The 24,061-nt window shown below is 45.8% G+C and overlaps 1 protein-coding gene across 11 annotated transcripts; it reads left to right on the top strand.

Moving 5' to 3' along the window:
- Positions 1-1,780: 1,780 nt before the first annotated feature.
- LOC109761703 (transcription factor TGAL5) lies at positions 1,781-10,396 on the top strand. Of its 11 annotated transcripts, XM_020320528.4 has the most exons (16): positions 1,885-2,080; positions 3,512-3,566; positions 3,826-3,953; positions 4,552-4,673; positions 4,792-4,940; positions 5,435-5,553; positions 5,895-5,995; positions 6,159-6,386; positions 7,028-7,075; positions 7,167-7,226; positions 7,310-7,387; positions 7,467-7,512; positions 7,596-7,867; positions 7,984-8,223; positions 9,682-9,824; positions 9,912-10,396. In XM_020320528.4, exons 4-16 carry the CDS (start codon positions 4,671-4,673, stop codon positions 10,003-10,005), a joined length of 1,581 nt encoding a protein of 526 aa, XP_020176117.1. In that variant the 5' UTR covers positions 1,885-2,080; positions 3,512-3,566; positions 3,826-3,953; positions 4,552-4,670; the 3' UTR covers positions 10,006-10,396. The 11 variants fall into 11 exon arrangements, with proteins under 11 accessions (XP_073354754.1, XP_073354752.1, XP_020176118.1 ...); XM_020320529.4 differs by lacking the exon at positions 3,512-3,566 and having other exon boundaries at positions 1,850-2,080; XM_073498651.1 differs by having other exon boundaries at positions 1,827-3,953.
- Positions 10,397-24,061: the final 13,665 nt, after the last annotated feature.

A 24,061-nucleotide genomic window follows, 5' to 3' on the forward strand; every position in this document is an offset into this window, starting at 1 on the left:
CTAACCGGCCATTGGTGCTACCGAAGGAAGAACAGCTTCAAGCTATGAAGAACACCGAACCCTAATGGCGGATCTAGGGCGAGAAGAAGAGGGACTTACTGGTGCAGGAGGAAGCAGCGGAGGATCACCGCTTTTCTCTGATACGATCATGTTGATGCAGCGGCCTTTGTTGAAGCAGAGGCGAAGGACGACGGCGGCGGCAGAGCTGGAGGGTCGGTCGGCGCGAGGAAGACGACGACGCGAAGAGGCATGAGGGGAAAAATGGAAAGACCCCCTGGCCCTATTTATAAGGGCAGAAAGATAAGCGTCAGGCGCGAAAATCGAGGAGCCTAAATTTTGGATATGAGGCGGAGCTGTCGCCTCGATTGTCGGAGGCTCATTAATGAAGGTGGATTATACACAGTTTTAAATAACAGGTGACGTCACGGCGGTTTACCATGGTCCTAGAAGATGATGTCACGACGGTTCACAAGATCATGTGAAGATGTTGAAGAAGAAATTTTCTTGAGTATTGAGGATTGACATGAACCAGTTCAAATCAATCTGGGGCCTAATATTGAGGATATTACCACTGGGCGTAAACCGGCCAGGAGAGGCCGGGTTAACCCCATAAGTAGTTCATGTGTATCTGAAGTCCATGAAGACAGACGGTGACGCTTTATGAAGGCCCAGGGCCCAAAGCCGGTTTAAGGCCTGTAGACATAAACCGGCATTGATATGTAAACTTGTGTTGTAAGATAGAAGTAGCAGAGACCGAGCCGGACACGATTATGAGCCGGCCTCGAGATTCTGTAAACCGACGGGCGTCAACCCATGTATATAAGGGACGACCCGGCGGCGGTCCAAGGACAACAGACAACAACTCGAGACTCAGGCAAAGCGTATTCGCTCCCTGGTCATCGAAACCCTAGCAATTCCATCACAACTAGATGTAGGCTTTTACCTTCATCGTAAGGGGCCGAACTAGTATAAAACTCTCTTGCGTCCCTTGTCCGCTTTAACCCCTTTAAGTTAACCTGTAGCGATGGCTCCACGACTAAGTCCTTTCTCTAGGACATCTGCCGTGACAAAACCACGACACACCTGACACTCTTTTTCTCTCGACTTGGTGCTACTTCGAGCCACCAACTTAAGGTCAGTTCTTTTGGTGCCTTTTTGGGCTTCTATAATAAACTACCCCCTACCCAGCTTATTCTAGAAGTCCAACCTACCTAGTTTATTTTAGAAGCCCAACCAAGTAGGCTTCTAAAACAATATGCAACTTATTCCAACTTATTCTAGAAGCCAGCAAAAGAGCTGGCTCTTACTCTGCAAGCCTTTTACTCCATATGTTTGTACTCCCATCTTATCTGGCAAAGATGGTGAATTCTGGAGTTATTCTCCGTCATCGACGCACAATTTTGTTTCACAACTTGAAACCAAGTAACAACGAAGTTTGCTTTGCGATTGGGAATAAAAGGAGGTCAAAATCTCAATCTTGAAGCTTTGTGATTCCATTACTCAATATGTGTTGCGGCGTCGTGTGTGGCTATGTTATATTGGTGTTCTATCAAAAAGTTTCTTAAGGGAAATATACATGGTTGCTGTAGCAGTTGTCAAAAAAAAATACATGGTTGCTGTAGCAGTCAGCAAAGTGGAAGGCGAAGATTTGTTTCTTAGAACAGGAAGACGGAGAGAGATTGAATTCAAAGAAGTTTTTTTAGCATGAATTCAAAAGAAGTAATAACAAGTTAAAAATTGCGGCCTATATAGCGGCTCGGTTGGGCCCCAAGAGCCCACTACAGCAACGCCGTAGAAGCAAAGAAGCCCAAGCGGCGGATTGCAACGGGCCAACGGCGACGCCCAAACATGCCTCTCTGCTCCGTCTCCGGCTCTCCGCCAACTGTCCCCGTCGGCGTCGTCTCTCTCCTCCCCGCCTCCCCGCGCCGCCCGCAAAAGCCACACGCCGGTATGCGCCTCCGCCAGCCCCGCAGCATAGCCGAGCCCCGCAGAAGTCGTCTGCCTCATCATCGCTTCCGCTCCTCGCCGCATGCGAGCCATAATCTCGCCCCCGGTCGCGTCCCATCGCCCGCCCGGGAAGGTATTGGTTTCCTCCTCCTACCCCCCACGGCGCAGCAATTTTTTCAGGGGTGCCCTAGTCGAAGGCGGATCAGCGTGGTTCCCATATTCTGATTTGTAGCCAGCGCGGCTCACACGTTTTGTCCGCGTCTCCGCTCTTTAATTTCGAATTATTTGTGCGGAATCCGTAGTGCCGGGCTGGTGGATGAGCCTATGAACTAGGTTTATTGGCCGTGAACGAATGGGTAGAACCAAATGTTGATGCATGCATTGGGCCTCTCGGTACCGTGGAAATCGCACCGTAACTGTTTGTCTGTTTGACTTACCTGAAGAACCACACAAGTTCGGTGATGCTGAATTTGGTAACATGACAAAATCGTATAAGTATCGTCTGTCTCTGCCTTGCTCAACACTTGTCTGTTGATTGTTGAAGTCCTCAGCAATCCTCTCACATAGTCACATCAAGATGCTGCACATGACATGATGCGTTGGTGGACTCAGCTGTTTGCATAACAGGAGGCAGAAGCTGGAGATGTTGGATTTGTCTTATATGTCTATTAATAACATGATCACAGGTTTCGAACTGAGCTACAGAGTCTGGAACACTGGAGCAATCTTATTTAGTACTGTAAAGAAATTAAAGATCATTTAGATCACTAATATAGTGATATAAACGATCTTATATTTCTTTACAGAGGAGTAATATACATCCAGAAGTCAGCATATAAAAGGTTATAATTATTTAACATAACAGAATGTTTAAAGTAAATCATCACTGCGACCTTAGTTGAGTTTATTAACCCAGCCACATGAGCCTCCACTAGGACGATTCTCATGTAGCCGTGATTTCTCTGGCTTTACTTTTAACGGTCCTTTGAAGAAATGTTATTGACATAAGAAATCTGAATTGGATTCCTAAAAAAGGAAATCTGAATTGGCATTAGCAAGTTGCAAGCAGTTGAAATTCTCCATTTTCTTCTTAATTTTGTGATCAATCCCTTTATCTGTCTTGTTTTATGTTCTTATTAATGATGATACCCAACTTGCAGTTCTTAAGTCTGAACCTGTGATTTGATGAGGACTGTGGTTTCTTTCAGTTGCCTGCCACAGTGCTCAAGGTTCAGCTACCATTATTTAACCTACCAGAGATTTCTGTTTGTACTTTGTACCATGATTTCAGAACCAAATGCACTTCCAAGGTTTGACCTTTTGTGCAATTTTTTTTCTGAGCCTTTTTTTAAAAGCATCACCAAAGAACTAGCTATGGACAGGGGTGCGTGGAAGCTTGCTATCCATGTGCCAGAGCCACGAGTTGGTCGCGAGATCTTATGAGTTTCACCTCTAGCCTACCCCAACTTGTTTGGGACTAAAGGCTTTGTTGTTGTTGTTGTTGTAGCCTTTTTTTAAAGCTGCAAACTGACTGTTGCATTTGCTGTATTTGACACCCCAAAAGGAGAGGGCTGCTGCACATTTACAGAAATGACTGGTCGATTGTTCATGGAAAATAGGTATTCAGATATTCTTTTTGTATACATTCGTGCCCAGATAACCAGTAATATCCATATAAATCAAGTGTGGATCACTTGCTCTGTTCCTGTGATGTGATGCCTATGGTTCCTGGTTACAGAACATATTGTGGAAGTGAACAGTATAAGGTTAATGGTCAAGGATTGTGCCATGAATTTGCCATTTCTGTTCATCTTTGCGCTTCAAGCATTCTGTTCCTAACTTGACTGTTCTTTGCAAATTTCTCTCTTCTGCCCCAAGTGCATCAGACAGGAACCGTGTCCTCGGAGGTTGAGGGGGTGAAAGGCACGTGAAATGATCTTCCCGGCCTCTCCGTGGCCAAAGGATTAAGCAAATCTGCGCAGAACTCAGACGCCAAGAGCTTTCCAGTGAGTATAAATGCACTTTCGCTTCACCGCACTTGCTTTCATATATACTCGTGGCCCCTACTTTATCCAAAGGGTTAAGCACTAATATATACTCGTAACCGATAGCGATCCATAAGCATTTGCAAACAGAGCAAAACGGCAGCGCTAAAACTAAATTTCTATTCGACAGGGAAATCCTTTTAGTATTTGGCGCGTGACAAGGCAGTGATACTGACCTGTTAGCCGGAAGTAAGGATAATCTCAAATGAGCACATTTCATGCCCCCCAAAATATACATTCTTTTTACACATTTGTAGAACTGCTCAAACCCCCTATTTTGCACATAGAAAAAGAAGTCTTGTGTACTCCCTCCTCTTATCTCTCTGTCCCTCTGTTCTCTCTCCTCAATGATCTTTTTGCTGGGAGTACTTGCCGTCGCAGCAGCGAGGCCAGAGGGCGCCCAATGAGAGACGAAGGGCTGTTACAGTTACGGGGCAGTATAGTAGGAGACAGGTCTCCTGACAGAGAAAGCCCCACCACATCCTTCCCCTATCTCCCCTCCCCTCTCATCGTCTCTCTCTCTAGCCTGTGAAATCTGAAAAGAGACACATGCTCGTAGGGCATGTTCAAAAGGACACAATATCTTCTTCGCGGTACAGTGGTAGGTGAAACTCCAAGGGCGATTCGATTTGACAGTGTGGGAGAAGACAGACAGGAGAGGAGGCAACATCCTATCATATGGTATGCTCCTCTTCTTTCTCCAATCTATCTATAGTTTCGCTGTATACTTGAAGTCTTGAATACATCGTACTTCCTACGTACATGCATAGCTCACTGGCCTACTGTTCACTTGTTGCAGAGTAGAGTTCTTCCACTCATTGCCATGCTGCAGCAGGGTGAAGGAGAGAGTTCTTGGGGGATGGCGAGTGATCGTGGTAGAGCTGTACCATTCGGCCAAGCGCTTGGATATGGAATCCAAGGCCACGCTCCTCCTCCTGCCAACTTCCTGTACTGCTCCTCCGCTCTCTAGTCTATATCTCTCTCTGCTATCTCAACTGCTAGTACGTGCGAAGACAACACACAAGCTAAAGTTGCTCCTTTTTGCATCTACTAGTTTTCAACTCCGGCTCTTGCTTGCTATAAAATATAGGCCTCCTCTCCTCTCCCCTCCCTCCCTCCCATCACCTCTTTTTAACCACCTTTATAACCAACTCTTGTGCTATATATATCCAACTCTTGTGCTTATTGGGTTACACCTCTTCCCACGAACCAAATAGTTTCTTAATGCCTAAGGCCTGGATCCTGTGAGTGATTTCCTCTTACCCTCCATCTTTTTGCCTCTCATCCTTATCTATCCACCTCTCTAATCTTTCATGCTGCCTTTACATTCTTCAAAAAGCTTCACTAGTTTTTATCTGCTCTGTCATATATTGCATATGCCTATCTATATACCACCGTATCACTGGCTCTAAATTCTGTGCGCCTGCTGCTTTGTGATCCAGGAGGGAGTTGCAACCGGCAGCCGCTGCTTACTTTGGCGAGTTGGAGGAGGCCCTTATCCATGGCACCTGCGCTGCCGGTGTCGATCCTGTCATGATCGAAAGTGATGCCCACACCAAGTGTAAGAGACTATAACTGCCTTTCCGATCGATCTCTTCTCTCCCTTTCTCCGAACCTTAACCGCCTGCATGAGAGAAAGGCTTGTGTCTTTGCTCCCCTCTCCCTCCCCACAGCACACGGCATAGATAGACAGGCACACCACGCCCTGGCTTTTGCCTTGCCAAACACAGCCATGAGCCCTAACCACATGTAATTTGGGCAAGGTGCGGCAACAGCAAAAATGGTGTGATCCCGCGACCCCCCCACGCCCCACCTCTCTCTCCTCTCTTTGCCTACATTTTCGCAACCTCTTGCGGGAGAGGGCGATTGACAAGGCCTTTAATTCCGTTTGTATGTATGCAGCAGCAGCAGTAGCAGCAGCGGCGGGATATCTTGCGGCTAGGCCCCCCACGTTGGAGATCTTCCCTTCTTGGCCAATGAGTCATCTACAGAAGCCATACAGTGTAAGCACTGCTTCTCTAGATCATTCGCAGGCTCCTACAGTTCCTTTCTGACCGCAGCAGCGGGGGGAAAGTTGCTCTTGGTTAATTAACTGCTTGCATGCTAGCTCACTGTCTTCGTCTGCCTGCCGGCCTCCTCTTGTTTCTTGGATTAATTGCTTCACAGGGGAACTCGCAGTCAGTAGGGAGCACTGACTCCAGCTCCGCCCAGAACACAATGTCACAGGCCGAGTTGGTGTCCCCAGTGAGCATGAGGACCGACTCTGGGCAGCAGCAGCAGGACCAGCAGGAGGCGTTGATGGTGACCATTGATGATTACAACTACAGTCAAGGACTTGGGGCTGCACCAGCCACTGCACCAAGCTTTCAGCAACATGCAGGAGCCCAAGATAAGGTACGTAACAGTGTCAACGTTGATATATACAATACTTTGTCGTCTTCATCATGGTTTACGTTTTTGGACAAGTTCTTCGTTAAGCGTTTCAATGCATCCTCAAAGAGGTTTGCTTTCAGAAGCATAAACTTGGGTCTGTGCTTTGAGCTTGAGCGTCCTTTCAGTTTTAGATATGCCTTTGAATAGAAAAACCGAGTTCATGGTGGTCGTTGGGCGGGCACTGGGAAATGGCATATTTCTAGAACCGCTGGAGAGTAGGCAATATCATATGGTCAAGGCTGGTCCAAGACAAAAAAAAAAAGTCGCCAAAAAGATGATTGGCGACATCATAGTGATCTTATGTTCCTCCTTTTGATGGATAGAAGCAACATGATAACCACCTGAACTGTTCCTTGGAACATAAAACAACCACAATAGTAGTAGCACATTCTCTTTCAATAGTTCACAAAGATGAACTATTATAGACACTGCTACTGTTTTAAGAGAGAGACGTGCAGGTAAAAAGCTCATAGTGAATAGGTTATATTATAGGTGGTAGCAACACCCAACAGGAATTTAGCTCCAGGTATCTTACTGTATAACTAGTTAACTACCTAGCATTGCACACTGTTCTAACTTCCAAGTCTACCACTCTGATGCAGAGAAAGCATGGATCCACAAGAAAAGATGGCAAATTGGTAGATCCCAAGGTGAGATTCATTTGGTTTCAGTTTGTTGCTTGCATGGCCCTGCATTTCACTATTGTGCCATACTCTTACTTGCACATCTCTTATTTCTTAGACTGAAAGGCGATTGGCGCAGAACAGAGAAGCTGCGAGGAAAAGCAGGCTGAGAAAAAAGGTGCAAAACAATTACAATCATAGAAAAAATCACTGGATGAAAAAAAACACATTCTCACGAGAACAGTTGCACTTATTTTGCAGGCTTATGTTCAGCAGTTAGAAACAGGCCGGATCAGGCTTCAGCAGATCGAGCAAGAGCTTCAGAGAGGGCGCTCACAGGTTCCAATTCTCTAGAACATCTAATAGTGTTCACCACTATCGTTGCCATATGCTGTAACGCTTTAATATGTCGTTTCAGGGTCTGCTCACGGGAGGATGTAGCGCGCCTGGAGAGATGAGTTCCGGTAAGCATCTCATCCCTTGGAGCATTACAAACTTCACAACGTTACCACGTCAGGTTCAACAACTTCTTGATTTGCTATTACAGCCGCTGTGATGTTCGACATGGAGTATGCCCGATGGTTAGACGAAGACAACAAGTACATGGCGGAGATTCAGGGCGCTCTGCAGGCCCAGGTCCTCGACGCGAACCTCAGCACCATCGTCGAAGACTGCATGCGACACCATGACGAGCTGTTCCACCTGAGGGCCGTGCTCGCTAGGTCTGACGTCTTCCACCTAATGACCGGCATGTGGGCGACGCAGTCCGAGCGGTGCTTCCTCTGGATGGCCGGCTTCCGGCCTTCAGAAATCCTCAAGGTATAGGGCGAAGTTGCTACATGAATGCACCCTAGTGCTTGTAATTTGTCTGACCTTTGTGTGATGATTATGGCGATGTTACATGCTGAGTCTTCTTGCCTTTTTCTTTTCATCAGATGCTGATACCTCAGCTTGATCCGTCGACGGAACAGCAGCTGCTGGGGATGTGCAACCTGCAGCAGTCATCGGAGCAAGCCGAGGAGGCGCTCGAGCAGGGGCTAAAGCAGCTGCACCAGTCACTTGCCGACGCGGTGGGCGCTGGCCCTCTCAATGACGGTGCAGATGTTGCCAACTATACCGGTCTCATGGCTCTAGCTCTTGACAGGCTCGACAACCTCGAGAGCTTTTATCGTGAGGTCAGTATTTTTCTCTTCGTTGCAGTTCATGCACTCTGCCATCAAAATCCCATGTTCTTGCATGATTAACCATTTTCTGAACTTACAAAGAGAAATACACTCCTTTTATTTTCTGAACAATAATTCTAACAGAGAAAACTAAAATAGTTGGAGCTGAAAACTGAGTATGGGAAGTATATTTACCATTATTAAGCTGAATCACTTAATTTATTATTGTTGAAATGCTGGTCCTACAGAATGTTGTCTTACTTTTCGGATAAATAGAAAGTACTAATGATATATTCATATATAAGATGTGGTTGTGTAGCATGGTCAACTTTGTTTGAGCAACTTGCTAGATCATGCAGATAAACATCATTAGCACTTTTCAGATTGCATAATTAGTCATATTCATATATAAGATGTGGTTGTGTAGCATGGTCAACTTTGTTTGAGCAACTTGCTAGATCATGCAGATAAACATCATTAGCACTTTTCAGATTGCATAATTAGTCTCTTATAAACTAGTATATTGACTGATGTTTGTGGACCATTATTTTGAGCAATTGGTTGAGTCCTGGACAAGGTTCTTTATTAATTATTTCATAAAACAAATGTCTTAAGAGGCATAAACACCTATCACTTTCTACATAAAGCCCAAGTAGGAATATCAGAATATGACGTTCATCTTCTTGCCTTGTATAAATTATTCCGTGTGTCCTACACCCATTTCTGGCCAAGTCTTGTGTATCCACTCCAGCCCCCACCTACGGATGCACAAATATATCTGGAACAGCTTGGATCATGCATGACATATATGTTGTTGCACTTCTTGTAAAAATTGCGAGGGTTCAGTCCATGAGCTGTAATCGAGAAAGTGACACAACAACCTAAACCTGAGCACTTAGAGATGAAGCAGAGGAGCCTTGAATTAAAGTAGGATCATGCTGCTCCACGAGATTAGTAGAAAAATAAGTGGCATTGTCTTTCTGTAGGTTCTCCTCTCCCCCCGTATCTGAATAAAAGGAGATCGAGACATCCAATTGCTCCACTTGAGATATTTAGGTTGGGGTTTGTGGATAAACTTTACTTTGGAGTAGATATTTGGAGCAGTTTAGACATCTAAAGGCTTTAGAAAGAAACAGGAAACTGCATACCATTATATTCTTATATATTATAATCTGTGTTAAGATCCTACATAGCATAGATTGTAGATTATGGAGGAAAAATGGAATCACACAAACTAAGATGTACAATATGCAACCGGCAGGAAGCTTCCAACTAGCCCGTGTCTCGAGCAGGAACATTGGCTTTGCATCTTTCGTTATCATCCGATGCTGCCGCCACCAATCATTAATTGCATTCTGAAGTGTATTGTCATGTAGATAGTGCAACAAACATTAGATATTTCCTGTCAGCCTAGCCGCCAGTTAACCCGTTTCACTGACCTAATTTCTCAACATGGCATTGCAAGTGAAGGCCGACAACCTGAGACAGCAAACCCTGCATCACATGCGGCGGATCCTCACCACCAGGCAGACGGCCCGGTGCTTCGTCTCCCTCGGAGAGTACCACCGCCGCCTCCGCGCCCTCAGCTCCATCTGGGCCTCACGTCCTCGCGAGTAAGACAGACACGACGATCTCACTCATCAACAGTATGAATACTCAGAATCACATCTCACCCTCGGCGTATACCCTTTCGATTGCAGGAACTTCATGATGCCAGAGAATGTCAGCTCTACAGCAACAGAATTCCAGGCCATTCACCATCAGCCTCAGCAAAACCAGTTCTCCGGCCTCTGAAGCATCGCACAAATTCCGCCAACAAAGACCGCGAGGAGGCTGCAGCATTGTTCCATCGTTGCTGTTAAGATATTGGGAAAGGGGAATATCATATCACTAGCTAGGGAAAAGGAGCAGAAAGTAGGCCGGCCAAGGGCAAGAAATTAACTGGCCTGGCTCATCGCGTGTGTTGTGATGTTCTTTTGGCTCTTGAACTGCACCAAGGGAGGGGTTAGCACCTTTGCAGGAAATTTGGTGCAAAGCGTAGAGGGGGATTAGGAAAAGGCAAGGGCCGGTGGGAGGGACGTGGACGTGGGTTACGTTGTATGATTATTATCAGTAGAGTAGGCCATTCCATTTGAGAAATGGGCGGAGGAATAAACAATTAATCTGATCCGAGCATTTGCCAAAACGACACGGCCAGATAAACCAGCCATTACCTAATTTGTCCCCTAAAAAAAAACCATTGCCTGATTTGCGATGTTGCAACTTTTTCTTCCCGATATTGCAACTTGCGTGAAGGACAAGACAAAATTATCCGGGGATTATGGTTACGCCTGAAAAACGAGCTGCGCCTTTTCGGTGCTGGAAAACATAGCTTAATAAGAACCCTTGGCCGTGCATGCCAGCTTTGTGATGTGTCTGTATCAAGTGCAGCTACTGTTTAGTGTTTACACACTCGTTCGGCCCACCTGATGGATGTAGCTAGCGTGCTGCACACGACGGATGGTGACCACCCATCAGAAGGGCAGAACAAAGCTTAGGGGCCTAGAAGGCTAGAACAGAACAACAACAAAGCTCACTCCCGGAATGGTCTTGATCCAGGGGCTACGCTCGATGCGAACCTGCGGGGAAAGGCGTGGCATCAGACAAGCATGCCGAAACTCGCGTCAAGTTCAGATCCAGAGAACAGACCCCGCTAAAAAGACAGAGAAAAGCCTTTTTCAGATCAGAGAAAAAACATTTTTTTTAATCAGGAAAAAAAACAGATAAAAGTGGCAGCCGGTTCTAGCTAGGCTTCTCTCCTCCTGCACCCGGACCCACCAAGGTGAGAACTCATGGGCTTACCTTGCCGGCCTAATTATCCAACTACCTAAACGGCCTGAACAGTCACCAGCCCGAGAAAGAGAGAACCTACCAAAAATAGGGTTTTTCTCAAAAAAAAAGGTACCACTAAAAAAAATAGCGACAGCTCGTTTTTTCTTCAGAAATGCCTGAAATTTCATTCATACTCGCAAACATTACAGGTATTTTTATTAAAAAATTTGAGCATTTATTGTTTTTTAAAACATTTTCTGAAAACATGAATATCTTTTAATCCCAATGATTTATTTTCTGACCCATTTATTGTAATAACGAATTTATTTTGGAATTTCAATATTTTTGAAATTGCAAACATTTTTTTAAAGCGTGATTTGTTTTAAAATTGTGAAAGTACTGATGCTTTTTAGAAAAATCATTTTCTTTGAAAAAACGTGGACATTCTATTTTTTTGAATTAAAACTAAAATAAAAAAACAAGGAAAAGATAAAAAAACAACAACAATGGATTTGGCGATAACCCATAAAAGATACAATAACCTAAATGGCCAAAACCAATATAGGACCATACAGTAACCTCTAGAAGGTTCGCCAAAGCACAGTTAGGGAAATGAGCCAACAGTCGGGCGAAGGTGAACTTCCCCCTCAGCAGTTGCGGTGAAGGTGAACTTCCCCCTCGGTAGTCGCGGCGTCATGGACATCATCACCGTCAATCCTCAAGTGATCTCCAGTCGTGAGGTGAGGGAGAATCGCGATGCCTTTGAGCAACTCAAGGCCTATATGGCTGAGCTCAGAACGAAGCACCTAGAGCACGTCACCAAGGAACTTGCATGCTACGAGGCCTACAAGAAGCGTAGTAACAATGCCGATGAGGCCGGGCCCTCTATGATCCATATTTCCTCCAGCTCCTCCGACTCCGGTGACGAGGAGGTGGATTGAGACAAGCACACTGAAAGGATCGAGAAGAGGTGTCTAGAGGGGGGGGGGTGAATAGACTCTTAACAAAGAAAAGTTGCAGTTTTTATTTTCTTCAAGTCAAGGTAGAGTTTTAGCACAAGTTTAAACATTCACAACACATTCAAGCAAGCATGGCAAGAGTATATGAGCAGCGGAAAGTAAAGCATGCAATTTGCAAGAATGTAAAGGGATGGGATTGGGGTGTGCAAACACAATTGGAGACACGGAGATTTTTGACGTGGTTCCGATAGGTGGTGCTATCGTACATCCACGTTGATGGAGACTTCAACCCACGAAGGGTAACAGTTGCGCGAGTCCACGGAGGGCTCCACCCACGAAGAAGCAACCTTGTCTATCCCACCATGGCCATCGCCCACGAAGGACTTGCCTCACTAGGGTAGATCTTCACGAAGTAGGCGATCTCCATGCCCGTACAAACTCATTGGTTCAACTCCACAATCTTGACGGAGGCTCCCAAGTGACACCTAACCAATCTAGGAGTCACCACTCTCCAAAAGGTAATAGACGGTGTGTTGATGATGAACTCCTTGCTCTTGTGCTTCAAATGATAGTCTCCCCAACACTCAACTCTCTCTCATAGGATTGGATTTGGTGGAAAGATGATTTGAGTGGAAAGCAACTTGGAGAAGGCTAGAGATCAGGATTTATGTGGTTGGAATGGAATATCTTGACCTCAACACAAGTCTAGGTGGTTCTCTCTCAGAAAATGTATGTTTGAAGTGTAGGCATGTTCTGATGGCTCTCTCCACAAATGAAGAGTGGGTGGAGGGGTATATATAGCCTCCACACAAAATCTAACCATTACACACAAATTACCAAACTCGGTGGGACCGAATCAGAAAACTCGGTTAGACCGATTTAGTTCATAATGTGATCGTTAGGCATTTCGGTGGGACCAATATGATCAACTCGGTAGGACCGATGTGCTAGGGTTAGGGTAAAGCCTCATCTCGGTTTGACCGATTACACAAACTCGGTGGGACCGATTTGGGTAATAAGTGAAACAGAGAGTTGGCCAAGCAAACTCGGTGAGACCGATTGCATATTTCGGTGAGACCAAAATTATTGCAATAGGCAACAGAGAGTTTGCAAGCCCATCTCGGTGAGACCGAGATCCCATCGGTGAGACCGAATTGATTAGGGTTTCTGGCAGTGGCTATGTCAACTGAACTCGGTGGCGCCGGATAGAAAGATTCGGTGGGGCCGAGTTTGACTTTTGGTTTGGGACATATGTGGATATGAGAAAGTGGTTGAGGGCTTTGGAGCATGTCACTAAGCACTTTGAGCAAGCAAGCCATTAAGCAACACCTCATCCCCTTTTAATAGTATTGGCTTTCCTATGGACTCAATGTGATCTTGGATCACTAAAATGAAAATGCAGAGTCTTGAGATTTTGAGCTTGAGCCAATCCTTTGTCCTTATCATCTTGAAGGGGTTCCACATCCTCTAGTCCATGCCACTCCATCTGTTGAACTTGTCTGAAATATACTAGATGAAAACATTAGTCCAACAAGAGATATGTTGACATTAATTACCAAAACCACCCAGGGAGCACTTGTGCTTTCACACGCATAGGAATCCGATTTGTTTAGTATGCTCTGTAGTTTTAAAAGTAGTTTTATGTTGTTCAAACAATCTAAATTTGTCTAATGCTATGTAAGTTGTTCTACCTTTGTTTAATTGAGTAGTTTCAATTTGTCTTTGAATGAATTGTGTGTATTTTTTAAGGAGTTAAACTTAGGATTTCATCTAGGAACCGCTGTCGGCGTTCTGGGAACCAGGGTACCCAGACATGCCTGCCTACGGCCCACGGCGTGGCACCATCGATGGCCTGGTATGGCCCATCTACGACACCAACAAGCCAAGACCCTTGCGAGGGGCCAAGCCTCGCGAGGCGGATGACGCCAAGACCTCCGGAGGGAGCGGCCTCCCCAGGCTGCCTCCTGAGAAGCGGAGACTTCTATGCAGGTGCCCAACCTCATGAGGTTGCGGTGACGCAAGCCATGACGACCAAGGCCAGGCGGGCGCCAGCAGGCGCAGTGGAGCAGGTTTCCTCTTTGGTGCTAAGGAGGCAAGCGCAGGCGCGGGGTCCCGAGGGATCAGCCAAATGTTTCGATTCCCGTGCAATAAGACCAAGACCGTCAGGACGGCAGGACGGATGTCATCACCGAGCCCACCGCAGCGTCACGACCAGGAGCTTTGTAGGAGAAGACCACCTTTTGTTAGGATAAGATGTACTACTTGTCCCTGTTCGAATTTGCCACTGTGGAATCCCTTCCCGCCTACGTTTTCGGGGGAAGAGGACCAAGGCCACTATAAGTATAGGTTAGCCACCACCAAGAGGGGTATCCCGGACCAGACCGATTCGATCCATCGAAATCTCACCAGCTCATCCCTCACCAGAGCAGACCTCGCGAGGTTGTTCTTCCCTTGTACTAGTTCATCCTCAGCCCCCGAGAGGAAAATCCACACAAAGCAGGAGTAGGGTATTACACCGCAAGGTGGCCCGAACCTGGGTAAACTGTCGTGTCCATCTTCTTCCTTGTTCATCGAGCTAGGTCGTGGGGGCGACGAAATGGTTGGCTGAAGGGGTTGAGTTCTTCGCACACGCCCCAGAGTTCGAACGTTTCTCGGGTCTGCGGAGCCCTGAATCTGATACTTGGCGCGCCAGGTAGGGGTGTGTCGAGACCCTTCTTCCATCTCCACCCCGCGTTCGTTCCATCGCACCCATGGCAGCGGCTCCTCGAACTTACGATGAGCGTTGGGCTGCTCGCCCCACCCAGGTGTAACATCCCAAATTTTCAATTTGGAATGTTATACATAGACCATCATTGCATATCATGTTTTGTTGCATTTTGACAAATCCTCGATAGTCCTAAGCAACTCAAGGACCTTCGGAGAGAGTTGGGGAATTTCTCGAATTTTCATATTTGATTCTTCATCAAATAATAAGACGAGGATTTTGGTTTTAATTATTTTCTCTCCGGAAAAATATTTCATTTTAAATAAACGAGAGGAGAAAATATGACTTCTCCAAAACAATTGAAATACTGGAGGAAAAATGTTAAAAACATTATTTGGAATTTATTTGGATTTTATTTGCAATTTTTATTGCATTAAAAATATTGCATGTTTTCAAAATATTTATTTTTGATTATAAAAATGTTCACCCTATTCTAGATTTTCTAACTAGACGGGGAAATTTTATTTCATATTTTTCTGATTTTTATTTATTTTTCTACGTATTTTTTTCCGCGGAACTTAAAAAAAAAACGCCCGCGCGCCGACTGGGCCAAAGGCCCAGCCGACGGCCCGCCTCGCGCCTCTCCTCTTCCCGCACGGGAGCTCGCCGCCGGAGTCCTTCCCGGGCACGGGAGCCGCCGCCGCCTCGGGTGCCCCCTTCCCCAAGCCGCCGCACACCCCCCTCCTTAAATACCGCGCCCCCCTCTCTCCCTCAACTCGAGCCGCCGCCGCCGACATCGCCGCCGCCGCCCGCCCACACTTGCCCGCTGCCGCCGCCGGGAGTCGCCGGAGTCGCCGCCCCCTCGCGCCCTCCCCGAGCCCCGCACCCCGCCGCCAAGCCCCGCCCCCGCCGGAGCCCCTCGCCGGAGCCCGCCGTCGAGGTACTGCCGCCGCCTGATTCCCGTCGTTGACCTGTTTTCTGTAAAAAAAAAACCTTAGTTTAAAAAAAACCCTAGATCGGTTTTTTTGGTTTTATTATTTTACGAGCGTTTACCGAACCGTTCGTTTTAACGAACGCGTTCGTCGGGTTTTCTCTGTTAACGAACGTCCGTTCTTTAACCGTTTGTCCGTTTTTATTTTTCATCAGATTTTCTCGTTATTTTCTCAGATTCGATTTCTGATCGAATCTTCGATTCTGTTTAACTTCTCGCTCGTTTATCGGAATCAGGCGATTCAAGCGCCTAGAGTTTCGTCTCGAAATTCTCTTTCCGTTTAACCTACTCAAACAAGTTTTTGCTACAGTAAAATTTGACCTAGATCCAGATTAGCAAACGAAGTTTCTTTCTTTCGCCGTTTGACTTTCGTTGCTTCTTCCGAGTTGATTCTTTTTATAAACTGGAGTTCTTAAGTTGAACTTTCTGGTTGGATCGTTCATTCGAGTTTTACCTGTGCATTAGATGAGTACTGATTGTATGCTTGTTTGTTTGCGATAGAGTACCCGGAGTGTGCCGCTTGTTACTTCGAATCGCTAGGTTTTGCGGATCATCAGCAAGGCAAGTAACACTTTGATCATATTCCGTTCATACCCAGTTTTATTGCATTAGATCTGTTTTCCTCAAACACATTGCATGATTAGGATCTAAATAAACTGTGGGTATTGGGAAGTAGTTGAGGTAGTACCTATTACCTGTTTTACTTTATCAAACCCTTGGGAGTTACTTCTACGTTGCTTTATCAATGCCATGCTATGCGTAGACGTGGATTGGGTTTGAGAGATATTCATGACAGATGTGAGATGTTTATTAATGGTTCAACTTAAGGTGGCAACTAAAACTCACATCTGGGTGGATTGAGGCACCTGGAGAACCCAGTGTTGTCTGTATGTATAAGGTCCGCCACCCAGGCTCAAAGGGATCATAAGATTATTCATGCTAGAAACTTCCGTGTGCAGCCACAAGCTATTATGGGCTCTAGCATAGCTGAGTAGGTTACAGGATCTCTTGAAGAGGTGGACTAGCAGATGTAGGGGAAAGTAGGTGTACCGGTCCATCCAGAGTAAAGAGTGATTGTTTCTGAAAGACTGTGTCTCGGTCATCCGTTTCTCAAACGTCATGCAGTGCGAGAATCAAGCGGAGGCGATCGAGTCTTGTGGGGAAAAGTGCACAAACCTCTGCAGAGTGTACAAACTAATCATGATTAGCCGTGTCCCCGGTTATGGACAACTTGAGTATCTAGTACCTGGATTATCATTTGAATCTCATCACCGTGATACTTATAATTAATTTTGTTGGGTTAATGATGATACTTAATTGGGATTGAGTTGGAGGTACCTTCTCAATGTTTCAACCACCATGATAGTTAAATAAAATTTATTCCTTTGAAGTAGGATAAAATTGGCTTTTCGCAAAACTGTAACCATAGAGCTTTCCACCAGCCATAAATGCATATAGTATAGCATTATTATTGTTCATTGTTCTCTATGTGTTACATTGCTAGCATATTCTACGTGCTGACCCGTTCTCGGGCTGCAACGTTTCATGTTGCAGACTTTTCAGACGACGAGTAAGATGCCTTAGGTCGTGGTCTTATACTCAGTGATGCCGCTGGAGTTGATGGACTCACTTATCTTCCAAGTCTTCTGCTGTTATCGTTATTAGATGGCCTTAAGCCATGTTTATCATTCTTAATCTCTTTGGAGATATTCGATGTAATAAGTGTGTGATTGCTACTCTGTTATAAATCCTCCATTTGTACTGTGCGTGTCAGCATTACTGATCCAGGGATGACACTGGTGCACAGCAGCACAGGCCATTTGAGGTCTGGTCGCTACAAAGTTGGTATCAGAGCACACGCTGACTATAGGACACGACCACTAAGCTTAAGCCCTAGAAAGCTTCTCTCTTCTCATTTCTGACCCCTCTCCACTTTCTACTCTTTTAGGAATGGCGAATGCAAGGAGCAAGTTCATGCAACCAGATGAAGACACGCCGTTTGGTCGACATTTGAAGGAAGTCACCAAGTACTTGAACATAGGAATACCAAGCGTCACCGGAACCTACAACGCCACATTACCTGAAGAGGAGAGCTGGAAGATTCAAGTTATCATTCCAGGAAGGACGTTTGTGCCAATTACGGAACCCATGAGATTGGTTTTCGAAGCACCAACTTGGAGTTTAGGGAAGAGCATGGCCGCACACATCGCCATGGGACACATCGGAGAAGTCTACCACCAGGAGCTTAAGGATACTATTTACCAGATTTGTGGACGTCGAGACGCGCAATGGGAGATGATCAAGACCAAGAAGGATGGATCAATTGCAGCTTTCATCCAGGAGCAGAACCAACATATTCGTCGCCAGGAGAATCAGATATGCACGGACAAGGAAGAACTGAAGAAGGCATTCACGAAGATCAAGGAACTCCAAGAAGAACTCAAGACTACACGCGAAGATTACTTGGAGGAAATCAACGCGCTAGTAGGGAAGATTGACGACCCGGAGAATAAGATTGGATCATTCGTGGGAAATCCAGTGCCAAAAGCAGAAGTCGACGAATGCACTTGTCCGGACAACTACATCATCATCGACGACACTGACTCGGAACCAAGTGAAGACGAATGGATTGATGAAGCTGGAGCAGACATCATGGAGTCTTCAACGGATCAGAATTTCTAGTAGACCACCATATCAGTAGTAGTTTTTTCCCCATTTAATAGTATAGTTCAAGCACTTTGTAATGCTAGTTAGACCGTTTGTTTTGCCTTGTTTGGATTGATTGAGTGATATTGATTGAATTTGTCTCATGAGCATATGGGTAGTGTTTTCTCTCTAGACCTCATTCTATTCTAAACTCTCATCTTTTCTAAATCTATCAGATGCCTCCGAGACGCGACACCGGATTTGTTTTCCCGCCAGAGATCACCCAGTTGATTCAGCAACAGAATGCCCTGATGCAAGTGTTAGTTCAGAACCAAGGCAACAACAACAACAACAACCCACCGCCACCACCACCTGTAGATCACTTAGCCCGTTTCTTGAGGCTAAACCCGCCGGTGTTTTCCAGTAGCACCGAGCCGATTATAGCAGATGATTGGCTCCGCAAAGTTGGAAGGGAGTTGACCACTGCAGGATGCACAGATGCGGAAAGAGTGCGTTTTGCCGCACATCAGCTTGATGGACCCGCAGCATCATGGTGGGAGAATTATACAGCCACGCACCCTATTGACACTTTCACATGGGACCAGTTTCAGCAAGCTTTCCGTACAGCTCATGTTTCAGCAGGAGCTATGGCTATGAAGAAGCGTGAGTTTCGCAACCTACGCCAAGGAGGACGCACCATAGGCCAGTATGTGGAGGATTTCAGTAAGTTAGCACGTTATGCACCAGATGACGTTGCTACGGATGCTGCCAAGCAGGAGAAGTTTTTAAAAGGACTGAATGATGAGCTGAGTATGCAGTTGATGGTAGCAACTTTCAACAACTACCAGGAGCTGGTAGATAGAGCTCTCATGATTGAAGGGAAGCAACAGCAGATTGAAAACCGTAAGAGGAAGTATGGACAAGGGAAGTACAATTCTGGAGCCCAGCAGAAGCCACGATTTACCCCGAAGCCGGGAGGACAGTTTCAGCATACCCATGGAGGAGGTAGCTCGCACAACCATAATGGCTCCAAGAATGGTAATGGGAATGGAGGAGGAAACGGACAGAACCGCACCAACCCATCTACCCCAACCAAGAGAGATCTAAGTCACATTACTTGTTTCAAGTGCCAGAAGACGGGACATTATGCTACTGATTGTCCCGAAGCCCAAAATGGAAATGGCAATGGAAGCTCTGGGAAGAAGCCGAACCCGTTCAACAAAGGACATGTGAACCACGTGAGCGTGGAGGAGGTTGAAGCTCAGCCTGATGCAGTAATAGGTAAGTTTTTGGTTAAGTCATTTACTGCAACCGTTCTTTTCGATACTGGTGCATCGCATTCATACATATCAAGGGGATTCGTAAACAAGTTTAAGATGTCCACCCAAGTTCTCAAAAGCCCTATGTTAGTAACCTCGCCAGGAGCAGAGTATATGGCCACCCAAGGATGTTTTCAGATACCATTGGCCATTGGTAGGCATGTTTTCCCCTCAGACCTCATTGTTTTGGAATCGCAAGGTTTGGATGTGATTTTGGGAATGGATTGGCTATCGTTGTATGGAGGAAACATCGATTGTGCCAACAAGACTATTTTGCTTACCACCCCGGAAGGAAAAAGGATCAAGTATGTATCCCGGCATATGCCGAAGAGGACTCAAGTGAATTCCTTATCAGGAGTTGTACAGGAGGAAGTACCAGTGGTGAAGGATTATCCGGATGTATTTCCAGAAGAGTTGCCAGGCATGCCACCAGATAGAGACATTGAGTTTTTGATTGAACTTTTGCCAGGCACAGGGCCAATATCTAAGAGACCGTACAGGATGCCCGCAAAGGATTTGGAGGAAATAAAGAAGCAGATCAAGGAGTTACTGGTTAAAGGCTATATTCGCCCAAGTTCGTCACCTTGGGGATCACCAGTACTTCTAGTGGAGAAGAAAGATGGATCACTAAGGATGGTTGTTGATTACCGAGGACTGAATGAAGTGACCATCAAAAACAAGTACCCACTGCCGATGATCAATGATTTGTTTGACCGCTTGCAAGGAGCTAAAGTATTTTCCAAGATCGATCTACGATCAGGATACCATCAGTTAAAGATTCGAGAGCAGGATATACCCAAGACGGCATTTACCACCAGATATGGATTGTATGAGTATACCGTTATGTCATTTGGACTGACTAACGCACCGGCCTATTTCATGAACCTGATGAACAAAGTGTTTATGGAGTTTTTTGGATAAGTTCGTCGTGGTGTTCATTGATGATATTTTAATCTTTTCCAAGGATGAAGAAGAGCATGAGGAGCATTTACTATTGGTACTTGAGGAGCTCAGAGAACATCAGTTATATGCCAAGTTCAGCAAATGTGAGTTTTGGCTGAAGGAAGTTGGATTCCTTGGACATGTTATTTCTGGAGAAGGAATAGCAGTAGACCCTGCCAAGGTTGACACAGTGACAAGTTGGGAATCACCCACGACAGTCGGAGAAATCCGGAGTTTTCTTGGACTTGCAGGATACTACCGGAGATTCATCGAGAATTTCTCAAGGATTGCTAAGCCCATGACTGAGCTATTGAAGAAGGACACCAAATTCAATTGGACTGAGGAATGTGAAGCTAGTTTCCAAGAGCTGAAGAAACGATTGGTTACATCACCAGTGTTGATTCTGCCAGATCAACGCAAGGACTATGAAGTTTATTGCGACGCTTCTCGTCGAGGACTTGGAGCAGTGCTTATGCAGGAAGGAAGAGTTGTGTCGTATGCTTCACGACAACTTAAACCCCATGAGAAGAATTATGCTACGCATGATTTGGAATTAGCAGCCGTGGTGCATGCATTGAAGACATGGAGACATTTTTTCATCGGAAACCATTGTGAGGTGTACACGGATCACAAGAGTTTGAAGTACATCTTCACGCAGAAGGAGTTAAATCTCAGACAGAGGAGATGGTTGGAGCTCATCAAGGATTATGATATGAGATTGCATTATCACCCTGGAAAGGCTAACGTAGTAGCAGACGCGTTGAGCCGCAAGAGTCATATCAACACCCTCATGACAGGAGAGTTACCTCAGGAGTTAGCCGAGGACCTTCGCGAGCTATGTTTGGAGATAGTCCCTAGAGGCTATTTAGCGTCATTGGATATTCAGTCTACCTTGATGGAAAGGATCAGAGAAGCTCAGAAAACAGACAAGGAGATTGAAGAGATAAAGGAGAAGATGAGCAAAGGAAAAGCAAAGGGATTTCGTGAGGATGAGCACGATACCTTATGGTTCGAGGACCGCGTATATGTGCCAAATGATCTGGAGATCAGGAAGTTGATTTTGCAAGAAGCCCATGATTCACCGTACTCGATTCACCCAGGGAATACCAAGATGTATTTGGATTTGAAGAATATTTTCTGGTGGACCGGAATGAAAAAGGATATTGCGGAGTATGTAGCAGTTTGTGATGTATGTCAGAGAGTGAAGGCAGAGCATCAGAAGCCAGCAGGATTGCTACAGCCATTGCCGATACCCGAATGGAAGTGGGATAAAATAGGCATGGATTTTATCACGGGATTACCCAGGACTCGTTCAGGCTATGACTCGATATGGGTTGTAGTCGATCATTTGACGAAAGTGGCTCATTTCATTCCAGTGAAGACCACTTACACCAGTGCTAAGTTGGCAAAGATATACATGACCAGGATCGTATGTTTGCATGGAGTTCCGAGGACCATTGTATCAGACAGAGGAACCCAATTTACCTCGAAGTTTTGGAAGCAGTTACATGAAACGTTGGGAACCAGGCTGGAATTTAGTACAGCTTTTCACCCACAGACAGATGGACAGACCGAGAGAGTCAACCAGATTTTGGAGGACATGTTGAGAGCATGCGCACTAGATTATGGATCTAGTTGGGACGACAATTTGCCATATGCGGAGTTTTCGTATAACAACAGTTATCAAACCAGTTTGAAGATGGCCCCTTTCGAAGCATTATACGGAAGAAGGTGTAGGACACCGTTGTTATGGGACGAAGTTGGAGACCGTCAGTTGTTTGGACCAGATTTGGTTAAGGAGTCTGAACAGAAAGTGAGGTTGATTCGCGATAGGCTCAAGGTAGCCCAGTCCAGGCAGAAGAGTTATGCTGATTCTAAACGAAAGGAGACAGTTCATGAAGTCGGAGACAGTGTGTATCTTCGAGTATCACCACTTCGAGGAGTGAAGCGCTTTGGAGTTAAAGGAAAGTTAGCGCCCCGTTTTATCGGACCATACAGAGTGTTGGAACGTATGGGAGAAGTTGCCTACAAGTTGGAATTGCCCGAAGGATTGTCTGGAGTACATGATGTATTTCACGTTTCGCAGTTGAAGAAGTGCCACGCAGAAATGGCTGAGATACCGCTGAGAGATACTGTGCCACTTGAAGCGATTCAGTTGGAAAGTGATTTGACTTATAAGGAGAAACCAGTTAAGATTCTCGAGTATGCCAGCCGAGTTACCCGCAGCAAGGTTATCAAGTTTTGCAAAGTTCAGTGGAGTCACCACACGGAAGATGAAGCCACCTGGGAGCGAGAGGAAGATCTACGGAAAAACCACTCCCACCTGTTTTCTAGCCAACCCGAATCTCGAGGGCGAGATTCATCTTAAGGGGGGTAGGTTTGTAACATCCCAAATTTTCAATTTGGAATGTTATACATAGACCATCATTGCATATCATGTTTTGTTGCATTTTGACAAATCCTCGATAGTCCTAAGCAACTCAAGGACCTTCGGAGAGAGTTGGGGAATTTCTCGAATTTTCATATTTGATTCTTCATCAAATAATAAGACGAGGATTTTGGTTTTAATTATTTTCTCTCCGGAAAAATATTTCATTTTAAATAAACGAGAGGAGAAAATATGACTTCTCCAAAACAATTGAAATACTGGAGGAAAAATGTTAAAAACATTATTTGGAATTTATTGGCAATTTTTATTGCATTAAAAATATTGCATGTTTTCAAAATATTTATTTTTGATTATAAAAATGTTCACCCTATTCTAGATTTTCTAACTAGACGGGGAAATTTTATTTCATATTTTTCTGATTTTTATTTATTTTTCTACGTATTTCTTTCTGCGGAACTTAAAAAAAAAACGCCCGCGCGCCGGCTGGGCCAAAGGCCCAGCCGACAGCCCGCCTCGCGCCTCTCCTCTTCCCGCACGGGAGCTCGCCGCCGGAGTCCTTCCCGGGCACGGGAGCCGCCGCCGCCTCGGGTGCCCCCTTCCCCAAGCCGCCGCACACCCCCTTCCTTAAATACCGCGCCCCCCTCTCCCTCAACTCGAGCCGCCGCCCGCCCGCACTTGCCCGCCGCCGCCGCCGGGAGTCGCCGGAGTCGCCGCCCCCTCGCGCCCTCCTCGAGCCCCGCACCCCGCCGCCAAGCCCCGCCCCCGCCGGAGCCCCTCGCCGGAGCCCGCCGTCGAGGTACTGCCGCCGCCCGATTCCCGTCGTTGACCGGTTTTCTGTAAAAAAAACCCTTCGTTTAAAAAAAAACCCTAGATCGGTTTTTTTTGGTTTTATTATTTTACGAGCATTTACCAAACCGTTCGTTTTAACGAACGCGTTCGTCGGTTTTCTCTGTTAACGAACGTCCGTTCTTTAACCGTTTGTCCGTTTTTCTTTTTCGTCGGATTTTCTCGTTATTTTCTCAGATTCGATTTCTGATCGAATCTTTGATTCTGTTTAACTTCTCGCTCGTTTATCGGAATCAGGCGATT

This window comes from Aegilops tauschii, chromosome 1 (assembly GCF_002575655.3).
Source record: "Aegilops tauschii subsp. strangulata cultivar AL8/78 chromosome 1, Aet v6.0, whole genome shotgun sequence".
Lineage (NCBI taxonomy): Eukaryota > Viridiplantae > Streptophyta > Magnoliopsida > Poales > Poaceae > Aegilops > Aegilops tauschii.